This window comes from Lissotriton helveticus, chromosome 12 (genome assembly GCF_964261635.1).
Source record: "Lissotriton helveticus chromosome 12, aLisHel1.1, whole genome shotgun sequence".
NCBI lineage: Eukaryota > Metazoa > Chordata > Amphibia > Caudata > Salamandridae > Lissotriton > Lissotriton helveticus.
Window position 1 is genome coordinate 376,246,208 of NC_136073.1, and position 14,373 is coordinate 376,260,580.

General features: G+C 46.5%; 1 protein-coding gene across 2 annotated transcripts in view; it reads right to left on the reverse strand.

Annotated features, from left to right (window-relative positions):
- The window catches only part of CEP89 (centrosomal protein 89), a 1,224,823-nt gene that overhangs the window by 893,965 nt on the left and 316,485 nt on the right, over nt 1–14,373 (reverse strand). For both annotated transcript variants that reach the window (XM_078670561.1, XM_078670562.1), the window contains exon 7: nt 14,120–14,221. In XM_078670561.1, coding sequence (XP_078526687.1) covers nt 14,120–14,221 — 102 coding nt within the window. The remainder of the gene's footprint in view (nt 1–14,119; nt 14,222–14,373) is intronic.

The window sequence follows — 14,373 nt, forward strand, 5'->3', positions numbered from 1 at the left end:
ATGACGTAGAAGAGGATGAAGGAGTTCTACTCCGCCTCTGAGGAGTTGCCGATCGCTGCCTCCTTCGTTCCCTTGAACGTCATTTCTCTCTCACTAAGGACCTCGAGCGTGATCTTCTATGCAGCTCCGTCTGAGGGACCGGAGCCCTCATCCCCATCAGTCCTGCATCTGGACGCATCTTCCAATGTCTCAGGCTTTCCAGCCACCTCGGAGAAAAGTTAATAGGCCGCCCTACACGCTCAGGTGAAGCCTCAGGTGACACCTGCACAATATTCAGTCCAGTTGAAGACTTGGAGGCTCTGGAAACTACACTGTGCTCAGAAACCAATGAGCCAGATGGAGTCCGTTGTCTGGGCACCAATTGTCTGTCATCCGACACCTGCCCTGAGGTTGAGCCCGAATGAGCCACCACAGACGAGTCCTGGTGCACTACCTCTTGCCCCACCGCAGACCTGTCGTCTTGCTGGTCTTGCGGAGAAGACAAATGTTCTGGACTGATGTCTGACCTCGACAAAGACCTAATTGAGGTCCGAGAGGCCGGTCTGGATAGTCTCGACGCCGACCCGTGTTCAGGTGGGGGAGACCTAGACACTCCATGCTTCGAGCCCGAAGCAAACTTCGACATCGACTTATGTCGCGATGGAGACCTTGATCTTCTCTTTTTAGGTCTCGACGTCGACTCCTTCGACGCCGTCCTTTCTCTCGACGTTGACCTCTTCTTCGACGACGTCGTAAGTCTCTCTCTCGACCTCGGTCTATCCTTCGACGTCGACACTTTCCTCGACGTCGACACACCATCCTTCGACGTCGACACACCTTCCTTCGACGTCGACACACCATCCTTCGACGTCGAACGCCTCTCTTCCCTCGACGTCGACTTCTCACGAGTCTTCGACGTCGAACGTGGCGCCCCCGACGTCGTCTTTACAGCAATCGACACCAGATGTCTCGACGTCGAGAAGGATTTCGACGGCGACTGTCTAGACGCTGAACCTTGCCTCACCGGCGAAGTCCTCGACGTCGACGGAGCCCTCTTCGACGCCGACAATGCTGACGGCGATCTGGATCTCGACCGCACCTTTTTTGACGGCGACACTCCCTGGAGTCGATTTTTCTTAGTTCTACCTTCTGGAGACGCTGATCTTCGACGTTTAGGATGAGAAGATGGCTTAGCAGATGATAATAAGCCCTTGGAACTCTTCTCACCACGGTTTTCTCTCTCCAGGAGGCCCAGCAACCTCATTTTCTCCCTTTCTCTTCTTAAAGTTCTACTAGAAAGGTTGAGGCAGTGATAACAATCTTCCACCTTATGAGAAGCTGGAAGACACACCACACAAACAGAGTGTGGATCAGTTTTTGACATCTTCTTCCCACAGGAAGGACATTTGTAAAATAAAGGTGGCATTCTGACTAAAAAATCACCAACAGTTAGTCAGAACAAGATATAAAACACCACCAAAATAATCTTTTGTCAAAAAAAGGTAAGAAAAAACCAACTTCTGACAGAAAAATACTACAAATGAGCAGAGCTCAAGTTCCAGGTTCCTCACAGAACAAGCCGGAAAAAAGAACTGACCTAACTGTCACCTGTGGTGCATGATGGGAACAGAGTTCTCCTAGAGGCCTTAAAGGCAAAGTGTGCAGATTCTCTGGGGCCTTGAAGGCAGGGTGCCAGTCTGATTTTCTGTACACAGACAATTTTTCATATGCAGCCTTTTAGGCTAATAACTGTTTACAACAGGTTCTTTGATGAAAATAAAAGTTTTTCATGTTTTTTTAAATGCATTTTGGGCTCATGCCTGTTTATTGCATTATATATAGCATATTTTCATGCTTCAGAACGTGTGTAATGTTGGCTTTATTAGCCTATGTATATATATGTTAGGCTGCATATTATGGTTATTATACATTTATATGTGTATAATTAGTTTAGTACTATGTACTTTTTGATATATTTACACATATATATGTATATTGTTATGTGTTCCGGGTTCCCGCTCATGGGCGGAGATAATTCAGTGCTATGACTATTAATGAGTATCCCCTGGAAGAGAAGTCTTGGTTATCGTTGATGTACACAGTTCTTTGGGCTGTTTAATACTTGCTGATTTACCCAATATCACTGTGAACTTACCAGTGCATCATCGCCGATGCACATGGCTCTAAGCATATTATTTAGTTGTAAAGTTTCATCTTTAAATCAGTGCTCATATGTGCACTTCTCCTTACATTCAAAATAATCATTTTACTGCAATTTTACTCTTTTGATTGATCTGTTACTCTACGGTGGAACTGTTGTTCGGTGACAGGCACTCCCATATTTTACTGTTTTGCAGTACATTGCAGTTTGCAGTTTTGAAATTAACACATAATATCTTATTTCAACTCCGTTTTGTGACACCATGCAAAATGTTCCTCCTCCACCTTTCTTTCTTATGAATCCTGGTGAACCACAAATCCCATTAAAAAAATGGAAGAATGTTTTCATAAATTACGCAAGGGTGTGTGGAACATCTTTAAGTGTAGAACGCAGATTGGCATTATTACTTAATTGTCCTGGCTCTGAAGGCCAAGACGTTTTTCAGCACTTACCTGATTTCTCTTCAGAGTTAAGTAATAATTTAAATGAATACAAAATATGTATTAACAAATTAGATCTACATTATTTACCTAAAGTTTCATGGGTCTTAGAAAAATATAAATTTGGTAAGCGTATGCAGAGGTCTGGTGAATCTGTTGAGGAATATGTTTCTGTTTTAAGGAAACTAGCATCCATTTGTTCTTTTGGTGTCAACATTAAAGAAAGATTTTGTGATCAGTTTATGTTAGGATGTTTGTTGTACCCTGTACATAGAGACACTGGGAGCCATGTAGTATATTTCAAGTCTTCTTTATTGTTTCCATGTCAAGGTAGCATTAATCATAGTCCAGCCAACTCTGGTCAGGTACTAGCCATGTACCAGCCCCACCAGGAGCAGCCTGCCTAGCTGCTCAGCCCATCTCCAACTGTCACCATTCATCCACACAGGCACCCAGGCATTCCATTCATCACAGTCACACCAACATTCCATTACCATCTCTCACTCTGGCTGAGCAGCTAGGAGGACCTAGGCTGATTACATGTTAATGTAATACTGAGGATATAACATTATCCCTTCCTTTAAATAAAAACAAAATGTGCCCCACGCCGGTGAGCGACCTCTCACCCGATAACAACAAAAATGACTAGCTGTAACGGCATCAAAATTAAAGTAAAACAGGCAAAACCATTTCCATTGACAAAAGTCAATAACCATACTGTGTACAAAAAAACAGTGGACCCTAGTAGTATGTGTGATCAGGGTAAGAATAGACACAAACTGGAATAGTATTTATGTCCTTTGTCCAGCCGGACAGGAATTTATTTGGTGATGCACACAATCAGAAAGTAATGTCAAGGGGGCACAGCCCATGACCCTCAGTGAACAAGACAAAACAACAAGTATAGGCAAGAGCGAGCAAATCGGTCTGTATACTTATAATCAGTGAACAGGCTTGATTGTAGTTTGAGTGACCATTGTACATAGTTTTCACAAGCATATTCAGTACATATGATCCTATTGTGTCGACGTTCCGATGCCGAAAAACAGGATAAATGGCGTCATCTTCAGGACAAATATATAAATCATGTTTGTCTTGGAATTATAAACAATTGCCTTTCATGCAAGACAGATCCTTAGGTGGGGAGGTAGTACAGGTCGAGAGGAGTGGATCGATTTGGACCAATGATAGCGTATATTTCAGAGTATCCCACTTTTGAGTCAATTAGACCGTCCAGATCACGGCTCGAGTTGTGCCGGTTGCAGAATCGCAGGACGCTGCATCTCTGGCGTATGCAGAGGTCTGGTGAATCTGTTGAGGAATATGTTTCTGTTTTAAGGAAACTACTATCCATTTGTTCTTTTGGTGTCAACATTGAAGAAAGACTTTGTGATCAGTTTATGTTAGGATGTTTGTTGTACCCTGTACATAGAGTCACTAGTAGCCATGTAGTATATTTCAAGTCTTCTTTATTGGTTCCATGTCAAGGTAGCATCAATCATAGTCCAGCCAACTCTGGTCAGGTACTAGCCATGTACCAGCCCCACCAGGAGCAGCCTGCCTAGCTGCTTAGCCCAACTCCAACTGTCACCACTCATCCACACAGTCACCCAGGCATTCCATTCATCACAGTCACACCAACCTTCCGTTACCATCTCTCCCTCTGGCTAAACAGCTCGGAGGACCTGGGCTGATTACATGTAAATGTAATACTGAGGATATAACAATGTTGTATAGAGGAAGATAGAGAGAGCTTTTATCAGAGGTTGTCACTCTTGCCAAAAGTTATGAACATAGTGAAGCATGTATTGAGGAGATAAAGAAAAGTACCACCGATTATAAAGATCTGCCTTGAAGTAGCATAATTTAGCACCTGATACGAAGGAATGTGTGTACTGAACTGGCTGCTAGGGAACGTTGTAGGAGGTGCAAGGTCGCTGATCTTGGATTTTTGTATTCCATCTCTTCTTTGCACAAACAAAGTATGTGTCTGTTTATGTTTACATTTCTTTATTGACTCTCATCATAACCATAAAACATACAACGATACAATACACTCTGTAAGTACTGCTATAAGCCCCATCAATCAGGCTGGCTTGGATAAAAGAAAAGAGAAATAAACAAAACCCACCATCAACCCCCCTCCCCCTCCCTCTGAGGAATACAGCTTTATATTATGTGTCCTCGAACTTGCTCCCTGGCTGGAGACCCCTGTCCTGTAGTAGCCTATTACTGTTTGTGTTTCGCTTCTTCTTGTGGTGCTGTTTATGGTGGGTCGGCTAGTCGCAACAATCTCAGGTTTCTTGGCCAAGTAAGTTCTTTAAACTCCCAGGTCAACAGCGACAGAAAGGGTTTCTAGAGATCCTGGAACGAGGTCCCTGGATTGGAGAGCGAAAGAGAGATCCTTTCCATCCCAAGAATGCGCCAAAGCCTGTGAAGCCACCCCAGTTATGTGGGCGAGATGGTCGTCCTCAGGTGTGATAGAATATTTTGGAGGGCAGCCCCCAGCACTAATGCAATGTGCCAACCCCTCCGTGTTCTAAGTGGAAAGGTGAGAGGGTTTTGAAGTCACGAAAAGGTGAGAGGGTTGTGAAGTCCCAATAGTGTGTAAGCAGGAAAGCGGGGTACCTGGGTGTCGAAGTGGGCATTGAGGTCATCTAATACTTGCGTCCAGTAGCCCGAGATTTGAGGGCATTCCCACAGCAGGTGGGTTAGGGTGCTCAGCGAGCCACACGCTCTCCAGCATTGGGGGTTTCAGATCGGGTTACCTCTATGAAGCCTTGGAGGAGTAAGATACCAATAGGTTGCTATTTTCATTGTGGTCTCTATGTTCGCTACACTGCGTGCCGTGTGACGAGCTCTGTAATAAATGTTCGTCTATAGAGTTCTGTTGTCAAGCACGAGTCCGTGTGTTTCGTCACTAAACATTTCTCAAATGGTGTAAGGGGCCTCTGCGCACCCTCCCGGACTTCTGACAGGATAACCCAATGCCGGATTTGGTGGTAGCGGAAGCGTTCCTTCTCTAGGAGATTCTGTTGTTTACTTTGGTTAGCAAATGATAAGGGCCCCTCCACATCAAAGAAATGTCCTATGGTCCGGCAGACCTCTTTAGTCCAAAGAGCAAATGCTCTTGTGTCTAGACCAGGGGTAAAGGCAGAATTGTGGACTACAGGTGTGATTGGAGATGGAAGCGTCGTAAGCCCATGAGATATGGCCACTTTGTCCCAGACTGATAGTGTAGAGTGTGTGACCCTTGATCAGTATTAGTTACGTGGCCTTGCCGCCTTTGTGAGAAAGGAGACTCTCCATAGTCTAAAGCTCTGTCCGTAAACAGCCAGTGCTTCTCAGATTCTGGTCTTGACCATTCTACAAGGGGTCTCAACTGCACCGCCCAGTAACAGTCCTGCAAATTTGGGATTGCTAATCCACCTTCGATTGGGGGCCTATAATATAGCTCTCTATGTAATCTGGGTCACTGATCACGCCAGATGAAGTGCTCCATCACGTTGCTTAGAGTGCAGCACTCCTGAAGGAGGGGCCAGCAGGAGGGTCTGGAATAGGAATATTATCTTAGGTAAAACTGTAATTGTTATCGCCGCTATTCGGCCAAACCAAGTAGCGAGTGTGATCTCCATCTAAGGAGGCAGTCCTGTATATGTCGCAGTAACGTTGTGTAATTTAGTGAGGTGGTGCGCTGTATGCAAGCTGAGAGTTGAAGGCCTAAGTAGGGGATAGTCTCTCGAGCCCATTGAAGGTGCTGTGTGCGTTTGAGTACCTCTATTGTGCCCGGGGTGAGTGACAGATTACGAGCTTGTGACTTGTGGACATTGACCCTAAATAAGATACTTGTGCAAAGCGTTCCAACTCGGTCATAAGGGCAGGCAGGGAGTCCCTAGGATTTTCCAAGGTGGCGACTACGTCATCTGCGTAAAAACTGATCTTATGTTCCTTACCCCCAAGCACCACCCCAGATATCAACGGATCGTTCCGCACTCTTTGGGCCATGGGCCCCATATAAAGGGCGAATAAGAATGGTGAGAGTGGGCAACGCCGTCCTGTTCCTAGTTGGATAGGAAAGGGATCCAAGGTGAGGCCGTTCCCATGGACAGATGCAGTAGGGTTGGTATAACAAACTTAGCGCCCAGCTTCTAAATCTCTCTGGCAGGCCAAAATGGCGCATGGTTGCTGTAAGATATGGCCAGTACAAACTATCGAACGCCTTCTCAGCGTCAATAGAAAGGATCATGCATTCAATATCAAAAAGCTCAGCCTTGTCTATAATGTGCAAGAGGCGTTTAGTATTATCGGAGCACTGGCGGCTTGGCATAAAGCCCGACTGGTCTAGGTCTATCAACCCTGGAAGATAGGGGGAGAGTCGCTGCACCAGAATCCCTGTGAACAGTTTAAGGTCCACGTTAAGGCGGGAGATAGGACGATAGGACGCGCAGTGCCACTTGTCCTTTCCCGGTTTGGGTTTGACTGTAACTAGTGCCTCCAGCATCGTTGACGGAATGAGGGAGGAGACCCCAATTGAGTTGTACACCCTCACCAATAAGGGGGCCAATGTGGCGCAGAAGGTTTTATTAGAAAAGGGAAGAAAACCCACCTGGGCCTGGGGACTTAAGCAGTTTTTGTTTAGAAATGGCCGAGATTACCTCCTTTAACTTGATCGGGGAGTCAAGGTCTTCAGTCTGGTTAGGCGTTAATATGGTGGTCTTCACGCCATGTAAGTATTGGGCAGGGAAATCGTCAGGGAGTTGCTGTGCCTCATATAGGGTTGCTTAGTATTGCCGGAATGTTTCTGCAATGTCCTAGTCAGAAGTCTGCTCTTGCCCAGAGTGGTCAATAACTGTAGGTATATTGGAGGCCTGCCGCTGTGCCCTTAAACTATTTGTCAGGAGTCTCCCACTTCTATCCCCCCAGTGTATGAGTGACTAAGCCGTAGGACGGCATAATCTTCCCGATCAATGTCCAGGCCTGTTAATTGGGTTTGCACCGCCTTAAGCTGCCTCCAGACTCTGGGAGCGCCCGCTCTCTGGTGCATACGTTCTAACTCTTTCACCTCGCTGGAGAGCTGCTCCCTCTTTTCTCGCAGAGTTTTGTTGTCAAATGCAGTGATAGAGGTAAACTCTCCCCTGACTACTGCCTTCAGGGCGTCCCAAAGTGTTGCAATAGGGGTATTGGGCATGTTCTTCATGTCTAAGTAATCCACTTTACTTTTATGATCTGCTGTACTACTGTGGAGCATTGGAGCATTGTCTCTTTGAGCCCCCAAAAGCGGCGTGTGGGTCGAGGACCAGTGATGGCCAATGACATACACACTGCTGAGTGGTCCGATATTGAGGAAGGGAGTAGCTCTACTTGTTGTGCCTGCTGAGTCATTGTGCTGGTGGTTAGAAGATAGTCAATCCCAGCATAGGTCTTATGGTGATGTGAATAGAAAGTGTACTCTCTATCCGTCAGATGATGAGACCTGTATATGTCAGTCAGCCCAGCCTCAGTCAGAAGCTGCCTTCCCTCCTTGGTGAGTGACCTGGTCTGCCCGTTGCAGGCTTGATCTGTCCATATTATTATCAAAAGCTAGGTTAAAGTCCCCTCCATGACCAACGATCTGTCTGTGGGATTTGGAAAATTTCACACCACCTCATGAAGGAACCCCTCTTGTCCCTCGTTTGGGGAAAATCCTGTGCCTATGGTGAAACTGTGTGGGCCCAGTGTGAATGTATGTGCCAGCAGCCTACCCATGATTTCGGCTCATTAGGGGCCAACTCTGCCATTACACTTAGAGGAGACCAGAACGGCCATGCAGGCTGTCTTGGCGGTGTGAGATGAAAAAAATCTATAATTGTCCCTTGACAAAAGATGTGTCTCCTGGAGAAGACCGATATGTGCGTCCGCGGTTTCCAGGCAGCCTATTAACTGGACTGTTAAGGCCTTTCACATTGAGTGCAATAATCTTTAGGGTGACAGTCATTTGATTGGTTTTATTAAATCGCTATGCATAGCTGGATGCTGGTGTGACTGCGAGGCCAGCCACTTTGCGTGTTGACAGGTGTTGTGGGCCAGTGATCTAGCTCCGGAAGACCCTCTTCAAGCTTGCATGTGTCTGTTTAAAGCACTTCAGTTTTGTGCAGCGCAGCAACTACTCCATTTCTCCTTTACACCTGTGCATATGTCCTCAATCTCATATCTATTCCACCAAATGCGATTTCAGGTGCCCTATATTCCTATGCACTTAGGTGCAAGAGATGTAGCCTAACTGCCACAACTATACTCCACTCCAATCTACCCCACTCCAATCCAATCTACCCTACTCCACTCCGGTCTACCCAACCCCACTCTGGGTCTATCCAACCCCACCCTGGGTCTACCCAACCCCACTCTGGGTCTACCCAACTCCACTCTGGGTCTACCCAACTCCACTCTGGGTCTACCCAACTCCACTCTGGGTCTACCCAACTCCACTCTGGGTCTACCCAACCCCACTCTGGGTCTACCCAACCCCACTCTGGGTCTACCCAACCCCACTCTGGGTCTACCCAACCCCACTCTGGGTCTACCCAACCCCACTCTGGGTCTACCCAACCCCACTCTGGGTCTACTCAACCCCACTCTGGGTCTACTCAACCCCACTCTGGGTCTACTCAACCCCACTCTGGGACTACTCAACCCCACTCTGGGTCTACCCAACCCCACTCTGGGTCTACCCAACCCCACTCTGGGTCTACCCAACCCCACTCTGGGTCTACCCAACCCCACTCTGGGTCTACCCAACCCCACTCTGGGTCTACCCAACCCCACTCTGGGTCTACCCAACCCCACTCCAGTCTACCCAACCCCACTCCGGTCTACTCAACCCCACTCCGGTCCACCCAACCCCACTCCGGTCTACCCCACCCCACCCCAGTCTACCCCACCCCACCCCAGTCTACCCAACCCCACTCCAGGCTACCCAACCCCACTCCAGTCTACCCCAATTAATTCCAATCTACCCCACTCCAATCCACCATACTCCACTCCGGTCTACCCAACCCCACTTCGGTCTACCCAACCCCACTCCGGTCTACCCAACCCCACTCTGGTCTACCCAACCCCACCCCGGTCTACCCCACCCCACCCCACCCCACCCCAGTCTACCCCACCCCACCCCAGTCTACCCCAGTCTACCCCACCCCACCCCAGTCTACCCCAGTCTACCCCACCCCAGTCTACCCCACCCCACCCCAGTCTACCCCACCCCACCCCAGTCTACCCAACCCCACCCCACCCAACCCCACCCCAGTCTACCCAACCCCACTCCAGGCTACCCAACCCCACTCCAGTCTACCCCAATTCATTCCAATCTACCCCACTCCAATCCACCATACTCCACTCACGTCTACCCAACCCCGCTCACGTCTACCCAACCCCACTCACGTCTACCCAACCCCACCCCAGTCTACCCCACCCCACCCCAGTCTACCCCACCCCACTCCAGTCTACCCCACTCCACTCCAGTCTACCCCACCCCACTCTACCCAACCCCACTTTGGTCTACCCAACCCCACTCCAGTCTACCCAACCCCACTCCAGTCTACCCAACCCCACTCCAGTCTACCCCACCCCACTCCAGTCCAGTCTACCCCACCCCACTCCAGTCTACCCAACCCCACTCCAGTCTACCCAACCCCACTTTGGTCTACCCAACCCCACTTTGGTCTACCCAACCCCACTCCAGTCTACCCAACCCCACCCCAGTCTACCCAACCCCACCCCAGTCTACCCAACCCCACTCCAGTCTACCCAACCCCACTCTACCCAACCCCACTCCGGTCTTCCCAACCCCACTCTGGTCTACCCAACCCCACTCTGGTCTACCCCACCCCACTCCGGTCTACCCACCCCACTCCGGTCTACCCCACCCCACTCTACCCAACCCCACTCCAGGCTACCCAACCCCACTCCAGTCCAGTATGCTCAACCCCACTCCAGTATACTCAACCCCACTCCAGTATACTCAACCCCACTCCAGTATACCCAACCCCACTCCAGTCTACCCCAATTCATTCCAATCTACCCCACTCCAATCCACCATACTCCACTCACGTCTACCCAACCCCACCCCAGTCTACCCAACCCCACCCCAGTCTACCCCACCCCACTCCAGTCTACCCCACCCCACTCTACCCAACCCCACTTTGGTCTACCCAACCCCACTTTGGTCTACCCAACCCCACTCCAGTCTACCCAACCCCACTCCAGTCTACCCAACCCCACTCCAGTCTACCCAACCCCACTCCAGTCTACCCCACCCCACTCTACCCAACCCCACTCCAGTCTACCCAACCCCACTTTGGTCTACCCAACCCAACCCAGTCTACCCAACCCCACTCCAGTCTACCCAACCCCACTCCAGTCTACCCCACCCCACTCTACCAAACCCCACCCCACTCTACCCAACCCAACTCCGGTCTTCCCAACCCCACTCTGGTCTACCCAACCCCACTCTGGTCTACCCCACCCCACTCCGGTCTACCCCACCCCACTCCGGTCTACCCCACCCCACTCTACCCAACCCCACTCCAGGCTACCCAACCCCACTCCAGTCCAGTATACTCAACCCCACTCCAGTATACTCAACCCCACTCCAGTATACTCAACCCCACTCCAGTATACTCAACCCCACTCCAATCTACCCCAATTCTTTCCAATCTATCCCAATTCATTCCAATCTACCCCACTCAACTCCAATTCACCATACTCCAATCAAATCTACTCCAATCTACTCCACCTCAATCTACCTCAATATGCTCCACCTCAATACACTCCACCTCACTCCAATCTACCCTACTTCACCCCACTCTACAGCACTCCACTCTACCACAATCTACCCCACTCCACTCAAATCTTCCACAATCCTGTGTGCAGCCCAGGGAACTAAATTAGAAGCTTTTTTTTAATTTAATTTCTTTAGTGGTATATGTGATATGTCTATCCTAAATGATGTGCTAATCCTGGCGATTGCTCCTTTTTAATTTGTTTCCTTTGCTGTAATGTTGGTTTATGTTTTCCTATTTTTTTTTTAAAATTGAAGCTTTTGCTTGGTTGAATTATGTGTATATTAAAACTAAAAACTGTATATTCAATATGAAAATGTGGGTATTTTTAAAACTCATGAGTAGGTATTTGGGGAATAATGGTTGAATTTTCGATATATATTTAAAACAGATATTTGTATGATAAAATTCAAACTGTAGTGCGGAGCACATATTACTAATATTAACTTGCAGCTAGTGGCATTGCAGTGATGGTGGGTATGTGTTAACAAAGGCATTCCACATTGACAAAGCATTTTTTACATCACTAAAGATGCCTGATGTACAGAGGTGATCACTTATGTCGTTTCTATTACATCTCTAATAATATTACTAGCTCTGGAGGATTTTCATTGAACATACATAGCTCTTATTACACAAAAGATTGGAGACACCTGGAATAGTTTATTTTACAGTTGTCAGTAAACCACCCAGATTTCCCTCTATGGTATCTGCAGGATGCAGTGCAGCAGCCAGAGCTGCTGACTTGGGAGCCCGGAATCCCGGTTGAAGTCTCGGGACTGGCTCAGCATCATGTGATTCTGGGCAAATCACTAAGTCTCCCCATTCCCATGGACAGCACCTGGATACCCTCACGGGTGATAAGCCGGGCTATGTAAATCTACAAATTTAATTTAATTTTAATGTAATCTTCATGGAACAATCGGATCACCAGGTATCTAAAAGACACTGTGGTCCATATTAGTGGCAATATAGTGAGTTGTAAATACTTCGGAGGGAACAGACTTGGTATTTCCCTGTTCATTTTTTGATTAGTTTTGGACTCAAAGAGTTCTAGTTGGCTGAGGAGCAGTTTTAGGTTACCATTGGCATTATAGATTTAAATAGTAGGCCATCCGCATATAGCGATACGACGGGAGTGTGCCCATACAGCAATATTCCTCTTTCCTGACTACAACAGCCATAGGCTTCACAGTGAAAGCGAACAGCTGTGGTGAAAGTGGACACCCCTGTCTTGCCCCTCTCTGTGTTTACCATGGTTCAGAAATGATCTTTCCACATTGGATCCACATTGTTGGGCTGGCATAGAGTAACTCAATCCGGTGTTAAATATCACTACAGAAGGCCACTATGTCAAATACTAAGAATACGTTGCTCCAGTTTTAAGTATCAAATGCTTGTTCCAGGTCGTTACTAGCAATTGCTGGCTAAGCTGCTCTGAACAGTGGGTTAATTAGTATATGTAACAACCTTAATAAACTTTAGGTTAATGTTTTCATCAATATCAGCTCCTGTCAAATTCTTGCTTGGATGTATTTTTTGCTGGAAATGTTCTGGTGTGGTTTCAAATTCCCCTTCACTGATTCAGTCTTAGTACTTTTACTTTCCTGTATATGCTTTAAGGCAAAAACGTAGCTGACAAACCATCTTCTATTCTGCATCTTCTATTCTGAAGTTCAAGAAATGTTGCTAACAAATGACTCCTCAGCTTAAATACTATTTATGAATATTAAGAAAAAATACCCGGATGGAGAGCAGAGGTTTCTCTTGCACCAAGAAAGGGCCCCCAATGACGCCTGCCTCTAAGGACAGAAACACTGGTCAACAACCTACAACGAGTATCAGTACAAATGTTAAAATAAAATGTTAATAAAGCTGTCAACTAATATGAAAGGGGTCCTTTGTCTTGTGTCACAAAGTCTTGTTTTCACTTGTCTCTTGTTCAATGTGTAACACTTTTCAGAAAATAATTGTGTAATTACAGATTTAATAATTTAGGTTACAATATATGTAAAAATAATAATTTACATACATTTTAATGCAGAATAATAGTCACAGCCAACCGTGGGCAAAATATATACTTTCGAGGGCTATGCAGATATTTTTGTTCGGTAAATAATAACTGAAACCAACAGTCATGTTTGCCATGTTTAAGTATCCTACAAATAGTCATAAAACTATTTCCAGTACATCTTGTTCCTTGACTAAGGATACACCCGTAAACCTCATATTTCAGCACCTTATTGACTACAGCACAACAAATACCTTTCTACACACCTGACCCGCTGCTCTTTTCTTAACATGTCCACAGTTCACAAAACGTCTTGAAATAAATCTGGGTCAGTCCAGCACGGTCCTGTAATAGGCCATCTTTTCTTCTTTTTAAACTGACTTTATGATGACACATTTGAACGTATGAATTTTAAGTAGACATTGTTCTACCTTTCTAGGTCTGCCCCATGTCTGTGTCTCAGATTCTTTGATTTATGGGTACATTTCCCCCATAATAATTCCTATGTGCGCTCCTGTTCAAATGTGCATGAAACTTATATGGCAAATAATTTGTCATAAAATAGATCTCCTTTGATGAAATGGGAACTTTAAATGTGAATTTCTAACTATAATGTTTGTTTACAGAAACATTTAAAAAACCTAATAAAATCAGTTTAAAATAAACAAGACAAGGCATTATACAGCAGTCTAACAATGATAACATTTCTAACCTGAAGAACATCCCTCTGAAACATTTCTCCTGGGGGATCTCTTACTCTTTGGTGGACGAGGAGATGATGTGCAGATCTCTAGAACAGTATCCTTCTTCGACACTAAATAAAAAAACAAATATATCATGACAAAATATCCGACTACACTGTGAAACTTCTAGATACCACAGCTAAGCATTTCATAACAAACATTCCTTTAAAAGTCTATCTTAAAGGCCAGAAAATGGTTAAGTTTCAAAGGACTTCGGCAGAAG